Source organism: Ochotona curzoniae, unplaced genomic scaffold, assembly GCF_017591425.1.
Source record: "Ochotona curzoniae isolate NIBS_2020 unplaced genomic scaffold, NIBS_Ocur_1.0 contig_3819, whole genome shotgun sequence".
NCBI lineage: Eukaryota > Metazoa > Chordata > Mammalia > Lagomorpha > Ochotonidae > Ochotona > Ochotona curzoniae.
This window is the reverse complement of record NW_024466004.1, coordinates 19,001,519-19,021,037: the sequence shown is the minus strand read 5'-3', so window position 1 is coordinate 19,021,037 and position 19,519 is coordinate 19,001,519. Positions and strand designations below refer to the sequence as shown.

The 19,519-nt window shown below is 38.6% G+C and overlaps 1 protein-coding gene across 8 annotated transcripts in view; it reads left to right on the top strand.

Moving 5' to 3' along the window:
- Positions 1-19,519, top strand: part of DST (dystonin) — a 425,915-nt gene that overhangs the window by 189,449 nt on the left and 216,947 nt on the right. For 5 of the 8 annotated variants that reach the window (XM_040983580.1, XM_040983583.1, XM_040983582.1 and 2 more), the window contains 3 exons: positions 13,792-13,881; positions 16,086-16,163; positions 18,683-18,775. In XM_040983580.1, coding sequence (XP_040839514.1) covers positions 13,792-13,881; positions 16,086-16,163; positions 18,683-18,775 — 261 coding nt within the window. Of the gene's footprint in view, positions 1-13,791; positions 13,882-14,418; positions 14,518-16,085; positions 16,164-18,682; positions 18,776-19,519 lie in introns of all 8 variants that reach the window. The other 3 variants (XM_040983578.1, XM_040983576.1, XM_040983577.1) reach the window with 1 other exon arrangement.

The following is a 19,519-nucleotide window of genomic DNA, read 5'->3' as shown; positions in this document are numbered from 1 at the left end:
ATTTTTATTAATAATTGATGACCATTGGAGCTAATTTTTAGGAAAGTGAATCATGCATTGATTAAATATATTTCAGTTGTGTGTTGTAGATATTTTTGGTTAAGCATCCTGTTGTGTATTCTGAGCACTATTTCTGAGTCTTTGAATTGTAATCGATACAAACTTTTACCACATACAAACATGGCTGCCACTCCTTTTTTTTTATTTTAAAGATTTATTTATTTTTATTGGAAAGTCAGATATACAGAGAGGAGAAGAGAGAGGGAGCAACTGGTACTTATACCAGGTCTCAAATGAGATGCTGCTACCAGATTCAGAGGCCTAGCCAACTATATCATGGTGCTGGCCCCATGAATTTTTTTAAAAGGTTTATTATATTTTTTTTATTGAAAAGATAAATTGTATATATAGTGAGAAGGAGACATAAAAAGAAAGATCTTCCGTCTGATGGTTCACTTCCCAGGCGGCTGCAACGGCTGGAGCTGAGCCATTCCCAAGCCAGGAACCAGGAACTTCTTCCAGGTCTCCCATGAGGGTGCAGGGTCCCAAGGCTTTGGACTGTACTTGACTGCTTTCCAAGGCCACAAGCAGAGAGCTGGATGGGAAGCGGGGCTGCTGGGATTAGAACTGGTGCCCACATGCGATCCCAGTGCGTGCAAGGTGAGGACTTTAACCACTATGCTATCGTGCCAGGCTGTGTATAAATGATTATTTTAAAGAGTTCAATATGTATGGGGGCATTTCTCTCTTTCCACCTCCTGCCACTATGGCAGGAGGTATGTGTCTTTTCTGTCTCATCACTTTTCTGTTCTGTCACTAGGATGGGAGCTCCCTTTCTCAGCTTTTCTAATAAATCTTGCTTTCAAACAAACAAACAAAAAAAGTTCAGTGTATGTTAACATCACTAGCATCTATTTTAAAGACATTTTCCAAATTTAAGACTAGTGATATGGGTGGCATTATTTTACATTTTTGTAAATATATGGTTAGCTTCCTGCTCCCCATGGACAAACACTTTTATTTGAAAAAAAGAATTCACACAGAACGGGGGGGAGCATTTTTTTTTTAATATTGATTAGATGCCACTCCTTTTTTTTTTACAGTATTTTATTTTTAATATTGTTTACATAGTTGAGAGAGCTGCACACACATGTGGGCCTCCAGATTAGCGTGGGGAGGGTCCAGGAGGAAGCTGGGTGGAACAGATGTTTGAATTTTGTGTGGGTTTTTTTGTTTTGTTTTTTTCCATTTTTGTTTTTTTCTTCTGTGTCTGCACTGGGGGAAGGGATGAGGACCATTCCTTGCTGTTGGACTACTCCAATGGGAAGGTTGCAGTGCGGGGAGGTCATTTGATGCTGCCTTACAGACCCCGCTGTGGGAAAGAGTGCCCTAAGGGTGTTAAGTGAGTGGTTTTGGTAACTGCCACTCCTTCTCTCAAAGAGAATGTGATTAAGTTACTTTATATTAATTTTTCAAGTTACTTTAAATTAATTTAGATAGATTAAATAGCATATAATGCTCTTGTTTGATTACATAATTGAACAACTTTTTGGTGAATTTACAGAATTGTGAAATCATCACCGTAATCTGATTTTGGCATATTTCCATAACCCCTAAAAGAAGCCCTGGCCCCTTGCCACCCAGGCCTGGATAACAACAAATACAATTTCTTTACCAATAGATTTGCCATTTCTGGCTATTTTACCCTCGAAGAACCATATGTTTTCTTTTGTATCTGTCTTTTTCCAGTTAGCATCGCTATTCCTGAGGCTTATCCTTGTTGTTGCATTCTGTACTTCTGTCTGTTGTCAGGTCATGTTCCAGTCAATGGGGTTTAATCACATTTTTTATTGTTGCTATTATCACTTTGGAACTCATGCAGACGATGCTGTTATAAGCATATGTCCACATCTGTGTGTGTATAATGCATATAATATTTCTGTTTAAATATAATACCTCTATCTATCTATCTATGTATTTATCTATCTTTGTGCATTTTTATTCCTTTTGAGTGTTTATCTAGGAATGGAATTGCTGGGTCATATAGTAAATCAAGTTTAACATTTTAAGAAACTATTAAACTATTTTCCAAAGGGGTGGGGAGAGTGAAAGAAAGAGGGAGAGAGAAGTCTTTCTTCCACTGGTCCATCTGCCAAATGCCTGGAACAGGTAGGCTCCGGACTGGCCGAAGTCAGGAGTCAGGGACCCAACATTAGTGTCCCACACGAATGACAGCAATGTATCCTCTTCAGTGATCAGCTCCTACCTCCAAAAGTGGACATCACCAGGAAGCTGGACTTGGCAGTGGAGCCCAGATTCACATCTCAGCACCTTAAAAGGGGGTGTGCAGATCCCTAAGTCATGTCATAACTCTTTTTGTTGAAGCTGCTTTATTTTAAATGATTAAATCTTGAACTTTAATTGATCTGAACACTTTCCTGCCAGTAATTTCTGGAATCAGTTTAGACAGGGAATCACAAATTGTTAGGAAGCTTGGCATGCCGAAGTATGCATTTCTCGCTTGTGTGTTTGTCTTTCAGCAGTATTTATCTAGCACCAGCTGTGTGGCAGGATATGATCCCAGGCACTAACTCTGATAGTTACCCCTCTGGCCCCTGGGGGAGAAGTAAAGTGCCCCATAGGACTTGGCTTAATGGAGTCTGTGAATCCATTTCCTGAGTTTCTCTTTGTTCCTCCTTGCCTGGGCGAGCACTCAAGGGCTGACAGCTGAGCGCATGGCTGAGGTCACATGCAAGGGGCAAAGTGACTAATCTTTTATTTATTCTACAATCATTCCTCAAATATCTAGTTTGTGACAGGCACTGTGCAAGGCATGAGACATTTACAATGAGGTCCTAAGACAGGATCCTGTTGTTTTCAGGGGCTAATGATTATGGATATTATACATATAAAATTATGAGGAAAATGCTGATTGATGTTTTGGGATAAACCAAGGAATGTAGTAGTGCAGAATAGGGAAACCCTGACTCCTAGTACCCAGGTGACGTTAGAACTCGACCTGGGAGGATAAGTAAGGATTGTATAGCCAAAAGAAGAGGAGCATTTCCTACCAAGGGAGGGAATACCATGGATGTACACAGAGAAATAAAGACAGTGGAGGTTTAGAGAATGTGACCTCAACCATTCAGACACTCCTTCAAATTCTTTTAGTCTTTGGAATTGGAAGCAAGGCATTATTACTGGTGGGGTGCTATGGCCTAGGAATCTTAATGTAAACTCATAGCTATCTGTGTTCCGTGATTCCATTTCAGGGCCAGGGCCCTTGATTTGTTTGCTTGTCTCAAGCCTGTGTTTGCTGAGCCTTGTCAGTTTAAAAGGGATTCTTAGAACTGGAATAGGAGAGAAAAAGGCTGCCACACACGTAAGCTTTAGTATGAGACAGAATACAACATCTATCTGGCTTTGGTCTTGTACAACTGGAAAAGCTAGCTTTTGGGGCATTTGTGATCCCTGAGTCCCTTTTGAGTAAACTGCAGTCTGAAAACGTGTTAAAACTATAATGCCATTTGGGAAGTGATAATTTTCAAGAGGGTGATTGCATCTTCGAAAGCTTTAATTCTCCTTCAGAAAGTTGATTTCTGTGGCAGAGATTACTTAACACAAGCATATGTAACATCTGTCATTTTTAATCAAATCATGGAATAAAACTCATATTTATGATTTCATTCCAAGTCAGTCAGCCTGCCACTATGATTTACAGTGGTTTATTTTAGAAAATACAAATTGTGGGCTGGGGGACCTGGATTTACCAGAAATGTCTTTTGACAGGGAAGAGGTGAAAAACATCAGCATGACTTGGAAAAGAGACAGTGGAATCTCCTTGTCTGGGGGTGTCTACAAATAGCCTTAGTGCTCGTCTCTCCAACAGTTGTCTTGGTTATAATCCTGGTTATTTCAGAAGTTTAATGAAGAGGATGAAAACAGTTGTTTTCAGTTGTTTGCTTGCAGGGACTTGAGGAAGTGCATTTGTGTTTAAAGAAAAATGAAGTCGTTTGTAAAGTATTCAGGTATATCACAGTATCAAAGGACCAAAAGCTGTGAAACTATGTTGCCTAGAAACCTTTAGCTTTTCCACTTCTTTTGAGATTTAAAAAAATGAGATAAAACAACAACTGTGTCATACTCATTCATGGGTCTCACCGTGGCAGTCATGGTGCAAAGGGACATCAGTGAAAACTCCCAGTGGCCAGCTCAGCAGGTGTCTACTCACTGGTTTCACCTTGGAACTACGCCCACCAGTGGGTTCTGTCATTGGCTCAGTGCACGTCTCCCCGGAAGACCTCACTTATCCTGAGCCTAACTAAAATCCAGCCTATGTTGCATCCACTCCAGACAATGGCTCACTCATTGAGGACTGACAGAACCATGTTAGATATATATAGGGAATAAAGTTCATTTTTGATGGCTTAGGTGGTTCTTTCTTTTTCTAATGTGTGTACTGTTTTTGTTTTCCTGTAAACATGTTGCAAAGATCAGCATTTTAAGTGGTGCTAGAAAGAAAGAGAGAAAACAGTTCTTATTTAGTGGAAGCATTCATTTAATTATTGAGTCATGGTACCCAGTCAGGCATGAACAAACCTATAGCTCCTTTGACCAGAGTCCCCAAGGACATGACTCAGCTCAGAAGCATATGGGGCAGTTGCCACAGCCAACACTTTAATCAGAATTGCAAAGCTGTTAAATGGTTGATTTTCTACTTCATTTATTCCTTTCTGGGACTCCTTTCTTCTAACTCTCTGGTAGCCTGGGGTCCCCAGACTGCCTTTTCCTCTGCCTACCATGCCCTCCCTCCACTGCAGTGCCACTCCCATGCAAGCTATGCCATCTTATCACCTGGCAGAGTTAAGATATTTTTGAAACCAGTGATAGGTAGGTAGAACATGACCTTGTATTAAAAGCAAGGAACCCAGGTGGTGCTGCATCTCAGCAGCTATCTTTCTTTTCAAAGAAAAACTGAATGTATTTACTCAATCTATAATAATTAATTTAACCTGGTTTGTAATTTAGTGCAGTATTAACAGATCATCATTGAGTAGGAGTTTCCTGAATTTGTGTTATCTTAACTGTTTGGAAATTTGGTCATGAATGTATTTTAAACAAATCAAATTTAAAGCTCTTTAACAGCTACATGCCTTTTTTTTGAAAAATACCCATGATCAGTTTCAGAGCATTTGTAGTAAAAGCTGGAGTTTGAGGGAATAGTAGTTAAGATGCTTGCATCCAAACCAGATGGGTTTGGTACTTCCTTTTGACTACTGACTAGGCTCCTAACATAGGCCCTGGGAGCAAAGGTGTTTCAAGTCATTGAAATCCTGCCGTTCACTTGGGATATAATAGAGTTCTAGCTCCCAGCTTCAGCTTTGCCCAGACTTAGGTGTTGCAAGGATTTTGACAATGTACCAGTGGATTAGAGCGAACACTTTGGTGCTTTCTGCTTCCTTCCAACTTGTTGCTCCTTTCTCTCTGTTTTTCTACCTCTCGTATGTAAGAAAAGCTGAAAGTTGAAAATATCAAGAATGCTACTTACCATGCTGTTGGTAAAGGACAGGATTTGATGCTGCAGTAAAGATTGCTACCAGCAGACTTTGTCATCACTACTTATGTTTTTGAAGACGTAGCATATACACACCATTTAGTGGCTGCTTGTCTGATTATATTATTAAAATCACAAATTTTTACTTAAATTTTCTTTCATTGAGTAGTTGTTATTTACAACACCAGAATTTAATACGGATGCCTCTTTAAGTCCCAGCTGCCTAACTCGTGATCTGGTGTATTGTTAATGCTGCTGGGATAGCGGTGGAAGGTGGCCTAGGTACGTGGCCCCTGCCAGGTACAGGAAGAGATCAGGGCTGCTGGCTTCTGACCTGGCGTAGCCTGGGCTGTTGTGTCTATTTGAGGAGTGAAGCAGTGCTGAAAGATCTCTGTCTTTCCCTTTGTCTAACACTGCTCTTCGAATCAATAAATGCATATATACACAAGTAAATCCTTAAGAGTGGAAGCAGTTATGACCCCTGCGTTCTCAGGTTGTCATTTCTCTTTCATTTGCTGAGGAATCAGAGTGAGGTGAGCATAAAAATACAATTGACTGGCCCCTCCTCTTTTCCTTAACCTGTTGCTAAAAATTACTCTTGTTATAGCAGCTCTCACTATGATTTTTCTTTTGTATCATCAGTGCTGTAAAGAAAGATTTCTACAAAAATGAACTGTGAGGATATTTGAAAAACAATTGAAAGGTGAAGCCTGTATCCTTCTGTCAGCTATGGCTGGGTTTCACTGGGCCCAAAGATAAGTGACAAAAAATTGGACAGAAATTTACTGGAGTGTTCATTACCTAAAGCATGGCCCACCTGTTTTTAAAGTACCACACAACAATACCTTGTTATTATCATAATTCTTCTCTTTGTCATACACAGAGTGGGTAGTGCTGATGTGTTTGTAAAATGTTTTCATTTGATTGACAGTGTAATGTGAAGGTTATCTAGACTACAATTTTAATAAGAGAAATAACTCCAGATGCCAAAAAAGGTATCACTATCCAGAATGCAATAGTTCTGAATTACTCTTCCCTTTCAGTTACATTGTAATTACTCAAACCAAGGCCTGCATAGCTACGCACAAGATGAGAGAGCTGCAGCCTGAAGGGAAATGCATACACCATATAGATGTTTGCTTTTTGCTCAGTAGTAGGGAGTGAAAGGTAAAGGACCCTAAGCCCAGTTGAACTGAATCAGAAGCAACTCAAAGTCAAAACAGACTGTTACAGAAAAGTTATATAGTTAAGATTTTAAAATTGAAATAGACTTTTGGAAAGATTCCTTAAACTGTGGAAAAGAATATATATACATATGAAAGTCAGGGTGAATCCAAGAGGGCAGCTCCCTCAACTCTTAAGAAGTGTTTATCAGAAATATGTGCATTAAGCTTTTATTTTACCTTGTAAGGTACCAGAAAAGATCTCTTTACTTTACTTTAGTTTAATTTAAAACATTATTTCTTTTTATTGAAAAGGCAGATATACAGAGAGAAGGATCTTCCCATCCACTCGTTTACTCCCAAAGTGGTCACAGTGGCTGGAGTTGAGCTGAACCAAAGCCAGGAGCCAAGAGCTTATTCCAGGTCTCCCTGATTTTATGCAGGGTCCCAAAGCTTTAGGCCATCCTCTGCTGCTTTCCCAGGCCACAAGCACGGAGCTGGAAGGGAAGTAGAACAGCCAGGATAAAAACTGGCCCCCATAACGAATCCCAGTGCATGTAACGTGAGGATTTAGCCACTAGGCTATTATATCAGCCCCCCTATTTTATTTTTAAAGATTGATTATGGATTATCAACCTGAAAGCTGAGAAACTTTTTCTTGGTCAAGGCACTAATCAGACTTACTATGAAATAAGTATTAGAACCATTTTTTGGAAATGTTGGCTTATTTTAAGGTCTTCACCATCTTATCCATTAGTAATGTAAGATATATATAAATATCTTTAAGAAAAGTATAAGATATGAATCAAACAGTGATATTTTATCATTACACTTGCAGCAGTTTAGAATTTATGGTAATTTAGGAAAATCTGAGTTGGTGTTGTATTTCTGAACTCTTTGAAACAGTAATACCAAAAGACATTTGTAAAGCATTGCTCAGAAAATATGGTTCCCTAAGAAACACATTAAGTATCTCTTTATGTTTTGAAGGCATCGGTTTACTTGTCAATAATTGATATGATACATTAATTTTTAAAACTTTTCTTAAGTGTGGGCTTCTAAGGAGCTGTCCCAAGAGAAATTGGTAACTGTTTTGTGTGTGTGTGTGTGTGTGTGTGTGTGTGTGTGTATGTGATTTGCACTTGTTTGAACTAAAATAAATTACATTAGAAAGCATGTTAACTCGTAATTTTGACTAAAGTGGATTGTCTCCTCTCTGTCTTCCCCTGTTTAGTGCAAGGCAGTGAGGTGATCTCCTTGGGGACAAGCCTTCCTTTATTATTTATGTTTCTGTCTAAAGATAGCTGATTGTTTCCCAGTGTACTGTATCCTTCAGACACAAGGCTTCTCTACCAGAGGACTGTGGGTCTTTTATGTGGCTGAAACATTCCTGCTCTTGTACTGGGATATATGCTTTTTCTCTGAGGTTGATTGATTGAATGACCTTTCTGGTTTGCTTTTTCCCAAAGGATCTTTTCTTTATTAGCAAGTATAAATTAGATCTTTTGCTTGACCTGTGATTTGTGTTTTCTCATAAAAGTAATTCACAAGAAAGCTGTAATACGGATCAGAGATTGTATAAAGACGGCACAAGTCCCACAGGTTTTCATGTGGATTCCTATGACAAAAAGATGGCAAGTTTGTGTGGCATCTTCAACCAAGAACAGTATATTTTTAGAGAAGTGACAAGGGAAAAGGGGTGACAATATTGAAAGGCAAATCCATGACAGGTAAAGGCTTAATGGGAAAGCTTGTAAGATAGAGGCTTCTGTTTCTGTCTGCCTTCAGGCCAGTAAGGACTCCAAGGTGTCTTCTGTGTTCAACTTTGTGCCTTGTGGCAGGAAAGAGGCAGAACCCTTTTCGTCTTGTAAAATCCACCTCTTGCTTTGAGGACACTAGAGGACAGAGAACTCTCCTGCAGCTGCTGCTGCTTAAATGCTTTCAGGTTAGGGGTCCTCTGTATTATGGCGCATTCTGGTCTTCCGCGGTACCATGTCTTCTGCTTAGATGTCTTCAGTGGTTAGTTTGCCTGGGAAGGCTCCAAGCTTCTTCTCCTGGCACCTAAGTCCCCATGCTCCTGAGCTACCTGATTCTGAGTCACCTTCCACCCTCATATAACATTCACTTCCTGGCCACTTCATTTCCTTGGAACTCACAATACAGCTGTGTGTTTGCTCTTTTCCTTTGTGGTTACCTATCTTGTTTGCTCAGGGGAGTTCTTGGCCCAGACTGATTTTAAAGCTCATCACAACGTCATAGTTCTTTCTTCTTGGTGCTCTGGTTCTGTTCACTTTATATGGAACATCCCTCTGTCAGTTTTGGCACCCCAGTCTGTAGTGACACTCACTTGCCATCCATTATTGCACCTTCAAAGCCCAGGGCCACGCTGGTGCTCAATAAATGCTTAGTGATCTGAACTGAACTGCAGCTTGTGGCAGCAATCGACTAGAATAGGGAAAGTAACATTTTGTGGGATTAGCCTTGGCCACTATGAGATCATACATTCTTTTTTTAAAAAAAGATTTATTTTTATTATTTTGTTATTGGAAAGGCGGATATACAGAAAGGAGAGACAAAGAGGAAGATCTTCCATCTGATGATTCACTCCCCAAGTGAGCGCAACAGCCGATACTATGCCTATCCGAAGCCAGGAGACTCTTCAGGGTCTCCCATGCGGATGCAGGTTCCCAAAGCTTTGGGCTGTCCTCGACTGCTTTCCCGGGCCACAGGCAGGGAGCTGGAAGGGAAGCGGGGCTGCCGGGATAGAACCGGCGCCCATATGGGATCCCAGGCGTGCAAGGCGAGGACCTTAACCACTGCGCCATCGCGCCGGGCCAGAGATCATACATTCTTGAAGAATATTGAATAAAAAGCTATATGGTGATCCCCTGATCTTCAAAAATGAATTTTGTTGAGCTCACCAAAAACTAAGCAATTATAAACTGATTTAAAACGTTATGGAGTAGAATTCTGGATCAGTCTGTTTGGATGACACAGACCTAACCTAACCTACCTTGTTTGCTCTTTGAAATAAATTTGAAATAATACCTCTAATAAACAGTAAGTCCTTTAGAATGGTTTTTCTTCCCATAGAAGACTTCTCCAGCTTATTCACTTAAGCAAAAGATTGGTGCCCCCTAGAGGTAGTCTGTAGGTACAGTGCAGTACAGCCATTTTGGGAAAGCTTGGGAAATTTTGGGAGAATTGTGTGCAAGTATGGCCAATGCAATCTTGTTATGTAATGTGCTTTATATAATTTGACCCCAGAGTATCTCATAGTGCTTTTCCGTTGCTCATCACTTCCTCCAGCACCATCTATCCAGACAGTTTTTTGTCCCACAGGGAGCAAATATCCAAAAAGAGAAGAAAGAATGTTTTATTAAAAGTGGAACACAGAAGACACCCTGGGCAGTTAGTGTGTCATCTGTGAAGGAAAGTTAGCAGACCAAATGTGTATGACTCAGGCTTTGGACAGAGTTGGTCAGGCTTTTCTGAATTTCCCTTCTTTTCTCTCCTCAATTGTGTATTTTATAAGACATTTTTCTTTATTTTGAATTTTTGAATTCTGTGGTACAATTTCATATAGACTGGGATTCCTCCTCAAACTCCCACCCCCAACAGATTTTCCCCAAGTTGCTACAATTAGTATAGTCCTTCATAAGGAGTCATGATTCCATCAATCTCTTATAAGACATTTTTCTAGAACCTCACTCCCTTGGTATTCTTAGTTCATTCACTACCACTCCATCTTTATAATGTTCATTTGTATTTATTTTTTTTAAAGATTTATTTATTTTATTGGAAAGGCAGATGTACAGAGAGGAAGATCCTCTGGCCAATGATTCACTCCCTAAGTGGCCACAATGACTGGAGCTGAGCCGATCCGAAGCCAAGAGCCAGGAACTTCTTTCCGGGTCTCCCACGTGGGTGCAGGGTCCCAAGGCTTTGGGTCGTCCTGGACTGCTTTCCCAGGCCACAAACAGGGAGCTGGATGGGAAGTGGAGCTGCTGAGATTAGAGCCGATGCCCATATGGGATCCCGGCATGTTCAAGGCGAGGACTTTAACCATTACACTGTTGTGCTGGGCCCAATGTTCATTTTTAATATCTACCAAAATGCTAACTGTGGTAAAAATTGGAGCTAATATTTGTAAAGCACTCAGCACAGGGCCAGGCACCTTGTGTTAATTCATATGATGCATTGTTGTGTAGTGTTAATAATGGTGGACACTTGTTTTTCAGAGAACAGTAATGATGTCTCACCTTTGTAGAGCATTTTCATGTATGATGTTTCTGGGATCTTTAATGATAACCCGAGACCAGAAATGGCTGGATTACATAAGAGCCAGTGTCTCAGGATGTTTTAAAGTGTTGTACAATTTGTTTTTTTGTTTTGTTTTGGTTTTTTTTTTTTTTTTTTTTTTTTTTTTTTTTTTTGGTTTCTTTTAGAGTTCTTAAGCCACGGAGTGGTGCTGGCATTGTATGTTTTGTTTCAAGCTAACGAATCATCGATTTTTTTAAAAAAGAAATACTAATTTACTTTCAGACTGCGGAGTTTTTATTCTCCAGTCTAAAATAGAAGTTTTCACTTTTCATTCTTTGATTTTGCTAGTCAGAAAACCGAAGCCTGGAGGGTGACAGTAGCTCCTGAGGGCAGAGGTTGGAGGCAGGATTAAATGAAGTTCTCCTCATTCTTTTTCTCTTCTGACAAATTTTCTGTTTTATGAATGCATTTTGGCCTTTTGATATTATTGCCCTTCTCTGTGTGTACTGAATTTAATTTTTCTCTTTTGTACCCACGGATAGGATGGCACACAGTGACACCTGGTTTGGGAAAGCTTCCCTTGATATAGAAGGTTTAGTTCAGACTGGCGAGGCAAGCTGTGAAATAGCATTCTTATAAAGTGAGTGTTCGGAATCACACCCACTTTTAAGCGTCCCGAAGTGAGAAGGGTGCAGGATGGGAACTGTGGAGTGAAGCGTGAGGCAGGCAGGGCTCTCCCACAGTTTTCCGGGCTGGGTGTTGGTTACTGTCTCCCGTGGCCCCTGGTCACGTGCTTTGTTTTCCCGTGGCCTCTGGTGCACTGCGGATGTCAGACCTGCACAATGCAGTCATTTGTTTTGAGAGATCAAGCAACTGGCTGCCATTCAGGAGCCACCTAGTGTTGTATGTAAATATGAGCTCAGAGTTCCTGTTCGGGCTCTTCAGAGTTAGGCTGCTTCTGGTGACATGTAAGACACATTGAGAAATACATACATGCAAATACATTAGTAGGTATAATATTCACAGTTGGAGTAGTGCTGAGTTAAAGCTCTGATGTGTGAGTAGAAAGTAAAGTAAAGCAAGTCATTTTGCTGAGCTCTGTGTAGATGCTGGGCACGTAGCTCGTAGTAGACGTATTCCTGAAAAGGTTGTTCACAAATGGTTCGCCTCTGAAATGGAGTTCACAACTCCAGAACGCTGGCATTTAAAGATATTCCCAAGGTAAATGAGTATTCTATTGGAAGAGACAATTCCTTTGTAACTTATGTGGATATTAATATATTTTGTATATGAGTCATCTAAAATACGGTGTAAAATTTGTTTTCAGAGGAAGAAACTAGTTTTAAACTTTCTTTCACTGTGGTATAATTTTGTGATACCAGATAGTCGTTTGATATTTTGTGAAAATGAGGACGTTAAAACAAAATTTCAAGGAAACGTGATAAAAAGTCATGTGACTCATTTTCAGTTTTTGTGCAGTGCTTAGGTGTAGAGCCTACGCCCAAGTTTAATGGTTAAATTATTTGTGGTTGATGTTTCTAGAGGGGTGATTGGGTTAAGATTCTGTGATTTGGGGACAGTAGCTTTAAGTGCTGCAGGCTGAGGCTGTTTCCTTATCACGCAAAAGTGTTTTCTTATACTAATAGAAGATACAGTAGTACAGTTTAATGGCATTTAAACTACTGTTTTAAAGTGAAAGAAAAGATTTGCTTCAGTTTGAATTCAGCTTCTTCTTGCTTGTTGCTTATGGTCAGATGATTTTGATCTTAATTTTAGAATTTTTAAATTTCTTTTGATCATGTATTCTGTTGAACATGTGACTAGAGTAAAAGTTTGGTTCATACATATCAAACCTTCAGAGTTTAGGTCAGAGACTGGCAAACACAGGCAGGACTTGTGCCGCAAGGGAAGCAGACAGAATTCTGGTTCCTCTCTCTTTTTAGATCTCTTTTTTGGGTCTTGTCTTGGCAGTAGCACAGATAGTGAAGCTCAGAATCCCTGAAAGGTGAAGAATGGAAATATGCCAGCCATTGTGGGGTGACTATGGCCTCCTTTGATGTGCGTCTGTTTAGCACAGACATGGTAGCAAGCCACATAACGAGGTGAGCTTTCCCCAGTGGGAAGGCTGAACAAAGCTCTTGGGAAATCTGTGGTTTGAGCTCTAAAATCACAGGCCTGAATCACATCAGGAGAGTGACTGTGGTATCCATTGCTTGCTAGTGTTGTTCATTTTTAAAGATGTTCCATCACAGATGCATCTTATGCAAAGGAAGATTTGAACAAGGGTCTTCTAATGTGACCTATATGAATTGTGAAAAGCTTTTTATTTTGAAATCATTTTAGGCTCACTGAAAGTTGTAGCAGCAATACACAGCATCTCATGCAGCCTCCGCCTGGCTAGCATCCTTGCATGTTTACCGTGTGGAGGATGTGCCCATGCATCCTTGCTGTCATGGTAGAGACTAGCAAGACCAGCTGGAAGGGTAAAAACTTAGCCTTCCTGTTAAAATGCTTAAGTTGCCATGTGAGGAATCCTGAATGAAGTTTGGGTACTGCCAGAATTAAAAAAAAAAAAAACCAACAAAAAAAGCCTGTAACCTAGTGTGTTGAAAATGCAAAAATTCTCGTTGCTTTTATGAATAACTAATCTTGAATTGAATTTATTTAATGTCAGATTTAAATTTAGTTTTTAAGTAATGAGAGATTAAAAATTAAAAAGCTGCATGAGGGAGTATGTTGTATTTTCTTATTTAAGAGTGTTAAGAATGGTTCTGAGTTCAAGGACCCACAGTTTCTCTGTTTTCTATGTAGGTCCGAAAACATGTGAATGATCTTTATGAAGATTTAAGAGATGGGCACAATTTAATTTCTCTTTTAGAAGTTCTTTCGGGAGACACCTTGGTAAGTTTTACGTTTGATAATTTATTTAGAACACCATGTAGCTCTCCATAGCTGACCAATGTGTTGTCAACATAGACCGTGCATATTCTTGCAACATTTATCCTTTATATTTGAATTCTGCCTGAAAGAAAATGTTCTAGTTAGATTCTGAAGCATTTTCAGACTGCAAATGTTATGAATTTGAGAGATGAAGCACCTTGATTATTTAACTTATATAACCAATTCTGCATTAAAATGCTATTTTTGTTCTTGCTTCTCTGTTTACCTTTGGAAATTTTATTTTTTTGCTTAGCAGAAGTTGGATGCATAATATAACCACATATTAAAAGACTCACACAAAGCAAGGAAATAAACATTGCTTTCTGAAACAAAATGGTCTAACCCATTGTGTAGGTGTCATCCCCCTTATTTTGTGGACATTACCTCCCTTTCTTGGTTACCTGTTCTCCCTCATTATGTTCCGTTCATGCTCTTCTTTTCATTTGTGGTCTGTCTTGTGTCTTTGCTGTTCTATCTTCTGTCTGTTATATTCATTAGCCAAGGGAGCGAGATTTTTTGAAGACCTTACGATTGGTGAGTGCAACAGAAGCATGCGAATATGAGCAGCATGAGGATGTGGAGGATGAGGATAAGGGGGTAGGTGTCAGCCCCCATAACTCAACTAACCTAGCTGGTCCAGTGCGGTGAGCACTAACCTGATAGAGAACTCACGGGTTTGGGCTCTTTTTTTCTTTTCTTCCTTTCTTTCTTTTCTTTTTTTTTTTTTTTGACAAAATTAGAGAAGGTAAAAACCCACGGTGAGGTGGATGTGTTTGGAACAGATCATTGGAAATAGAGAAATATTTTTCTTTAAATTTGCCTTCAGAGAGCTAAGTGATTCTTTATGTATTACTATGCACTGCATAGTAAGTGTCCATATTTACTTCAAGTATTTGATGACATCTGAGCTAAAAGAGTTCCATATCCATTGTACAGAAATTTTATAACCAGCATAACTTTTAGTTCATGTTTATTGCACTTCCGGAACTGGTGTTTCATAAAGGGAACTAGTGACTTAAATCGTACCTGTTTTCAATAGATATTTAATTGTTTACCTACCTACTATGTTGCTTGGTATTTAGAATATCTTCAAACCTATGTTGGCTGGAACTCACAAGAAGTGTTAGCTCACCATCATCCCCAGTTGGCTTCAGCCCACTTCTGTAAGACAGCTGTGCTGCTTTATCATCTGCATCCTTAGTGTTCCCAGATTTCATCAGAAATAGTGCTTTTGTTGGATCCAGTGGGTGAATGTCTCAGTATTTCCACTTGGTCCATGGTTTATTTTCCCTCCTAGGGTCTGCTCTCTCTGTTATTATGTCACCTCTGGCTCCAATAACCTGTTCATTTTTAAGAAGCTATGCTGTCAGTTTTCTTTTTTCCCCTTGGAAAATTTCATATGATAAATTTCAGCTCCATTCTTTGTGTTTTGTTTAGCATTACTCAGCTCTGTTTCCTTATGTTTTCCTTCTGTTAACTTATAGAGTTTCTTAAGGGAAACAGCATTAAGGAAAATAATCATGGCTTTCCATTTTTTTTTTCCTGAAACTGAGAAATTGAGTCCATCCTCGGGGAGTGTACAGCTAGTATAGAATCCTTGTGATTATTACAAAGCCCAACTTTGTGAAAAAGCCAAAGTAAAACAAGGAGGAAACATGTGACTTTAATTGCTTTTCTCTCTTCCTCAATTATGGTTAAGTAAACCTGTCTTTCTCCTTGGTGATTTTTATACTAACTGCATGCTACTCTATCTCATTTTCATTAACCTGTCATAAACATAAAACCCTCTTTGCCAGTAGTTAATGTTTATTAAAAAGGAAAGTGGAGAGTGATGCTTGATTATTTTGTGCATCCATGGCTAAATAACTGTTGTCCAGAATAGTTCTGTTAGCAAATATTGCAAGTCCTATGTAATTTCTGTTTCATTTAATAATACATCTGTCTGTTTAATAATAAGAGTTAAAGTGTATGTTTGAGTAAAACAACATTGGGGAAAAAATCCTAGTAGTTGAAAATTCAATACCAATTAGTTTATGAATACATTAAAAAATCTTCAGAATTAGCCTACCTATTCTAAACAGTGAATAGATATGAAGAAAATATCTAAGATATTTAATTGCATCAGAAACTGTGTGTTTTTTAATACCTGGCTGTTCTCTTCTTAGCCCAGAGAGAAGGGTCGGATGCGTTTCCACAGACTGCAGAATGTACAGATTGCACTTGACTATTTGAAAAGACGCCAGGTAGGACGTTTCCCAAGGATGGTAATCATGTATGTGATTAAGCAGATACATGTGGAAGCTTATCGGGGAAAGCAAAAATTAAATTTGAGAATTAAAACTGTTAAGCTTGTATTTCGATGAGTAAATATTTTTAAATGCTCCTATGTAAAGGAAGCTAAGGGCAGTTGTAAGCTTAGAGGAACTGTAAGTGGCTACATTTCCATCTGTGTCAGAACAACTGATTTTCCCCCTGCTTGAACTGGGGTGCATTTGTGTAAGGAAGTAAAGGATATTTTCACAGCTATAGAATGTCAGGAATTCCTATGAGCAGCCCTCAACAACAAAGCAATCCTACTATTAAAGAACTGTACATAGATATTCATATTTGTTGTAAATTAGTATAAGCATGTTGAGTACTTAGTAGTGGTGAGGCAGTATCTTATTAGTCCTTTTTGTGCTGCTGTTTCTGAGACTGGGTAATTTATAGAGAAGAGTTTAGTTCTCACAGTTCTGGAGGCTGGAAGTCCAAGGTCAGGGTTCTGGGCTTTCATGTTTAATGAGGCCTGTGTTCTCTGGAAAGGAGGAAAAACAGGAAGGGAGAATTCTCTGAATCCTGCTGTCTTGCAGTGGATCCTCACTGCATTTATGAGGGGCGGGGCATTGACACCTAGTAGTCTAAAGGGCTACAATCTCTCAAAAACATCTCAAGTGCAATACTTGAACTTTGAAGGGGATACATTGAAACCATAGCCATGATACTGAGTCATTTACAAGTGGTTTACAATAAAAATAGCATTTTCTTAAGATTTCTTGTTTATTTGAAAGACAAAATTGGAGATAGAGAGAGAGAAAGATATCCATTCATCCACTAGTTCATTCCCCAAATAGTCACCAAGGCCAGGACTCAGCTTGGTCAAAGCCAGGAGCTTCATGTAGGTCGCCCTCACAGGTGGCAGACCTAATTACTTGGGCCATCTTTCTTTGCTTTTCTGAGGTCATTAGCAGAGTATTGGATCAGAAGTGTGACAGGTGGGAAATGAACCAGCCATCCGAGTGGGATGCTGTCATCACAGACAGCGGCTTTACTCTACATCACAACACCAGCCCTCTACAACAGCATCTTCTGACAACAATCTCCATCCAGCTCAAAGTTTTGGTAGTAATCATGAAAGAGAATGGACACTATATTGGTTGTGATCTTGATTCAGTTGCATTGTGTATTATAATAGCATAAGCTGACACATGAGCTATTTTTCAGCCACAAAAAAGAAATGCAGAGAAGTTGAAAACTGATGAAAACAAGAAATTAATGATGACAAGAGTTAGATTTTTTCAGCAAGTAGAAAAAGGCTTAGAAAGGAAAGAGAAGAAAGTATTAGCATTTATTATTCCTTCTTATTTGTTATTTGATTATTTATTATTCTTTGTAATTAAGTGCTTTTAGTTATTTTAACAAATGCTCAGGGCTTAAATATTTTAAATTTATTGGTGTTTGCTTTCTTATTATTCATCCCAGTGAAATTTGCATACAGGTTAGCGATTAGACCTTGTTTGAAATATTTTATATTGTTTTCTCCTGATAATAAAGCGTCAACTATCATGCTGTGTAATTGTTTGTATGTAATTAATGATATTTAACTCATTTTTAGAAGAAGTACATTTAGAGACCATCATTAAATTTATTTGCCTGAATGTATTTGACACTTGGTAATGTTAAGTCTGGGAATTACATTTTTTTAAAAAATCTTTGAACAGCTTTCAAAACCTGTCTGATCTGTATATATATGTTGTATATGATAGGAAAATAACAATGAGATTTTTTTTTATTATTCTTTGTGATGGATATAAGAAAATCTCTTAAAATTATTTCATGTGTTGGTGGTGTTGTGGTTAAGCTATCACGTAGGCTGCCAGCTTCTCACATGGCTACCAGTCTGTGCCCCAGTTGCTGCACTTCTAACCCAGCTCTCTGCTTATGCCTGCGAAAGGCGGCAGAGGATGGCCCAAGTGCTTCAGCCCCCATCACCCACGTGAAGAAACTCAGATGAAGTTCTTTGCTCCTGGCTTCAATCTAGCTCAACCCTGACTGATTTGGTCATTTATAAAGTAGTTTTAGAGGATGGAAGATTCTCTCTCTTTCTCTGTCTCTCTTTCAAATACGTAATTCTTTACAAACTTTAGAAAATATATTTCATGGTTCAGAGCAATTTACTATTTAATGGTGATAATGAAATAAAGCATATGTTAGGAACATAAAAGCATTGCTTAAAGCATATAAGTATTTCAGACATTCCGCTTAACTGTCTTGTTTTGACATGTGCTATAGCACTTGTTCTAAAAGTCAGTAGTACCCATTTTTTTGTGATTATTGTATCATTTGAAATGTAAAAATGATGGAACATAAGGAAGGATAAAATGATATTTGGGGTATTACTGAAATTTAAATATGTTTATTTGCATGAGTTAAAATTGATTTTATGTAGTTAAGGATAACTTTTGCTAATTAAATAACGTTTATTTAATTTCTTCCCATAAAATAGGTGAAATTAGTGAACATTAGAAATGATGACATAACAGATGGAAATCCCAAATTGACTTTGGGATTAATATGGACAATAATTCTGCACTTTCAGGTAAGCCTGGTTTTTCTGGATTTTAATATTTTTTAAGCTTCTCATTGCGACTAATTAAGTGGTTTGTAAGAGTGGTGAATAATGCCTTCATGTCACATGGAAGATGAATGAATTTCAGTCTTTTTTTCTGTAGCAATGTGGTGGAATTGTTCTTTCAGATAACATGCTGCTGTGAACTTGATGGCTTCTTTTTTTTTTCATTCTTGATGACCTTAAATGTAGTTTTAAGGACAAGGCTTGTAATTCCAGGGTTGGAAAAACACAGATTTCTTAGTCTTTAATGCAGACACTTTTCTTTTGTTCTTTGAACAGTACTACCTGCTTCAGATGCCTAAATATTTTTACGACAGTCTTTATTTACTGGTATAATTTCTCAATTATGTAAGCTATTTTTTCCTTTAATAGGCACTAGATGGCAGTATAATTGTTATAAAGCAAACTGTCAGAGGAAAATGTAGCATATCCTTGCTTCTTGGAGAATTGTGTAGAGTTTCACTTTGTCATTCTGGATTTGAGGAGAATAACTATACTTTAACCCACTCTAAAATAATATCTAATAAACCTATGTCAATTGAAGACCCATTTTGATTTAGTTTTTGTGATATGATAATTTTTTTAAAAAATCATCTTCCTTTGATTTTAAGTGACTCTTAACTTGGAAACTTTGTCAGCCAATTGTTTGCTCACAAAATGTACTGTGTGCAGCATCAAACTTCTAGGGCCTTTTACTGATTAATGTGCAGG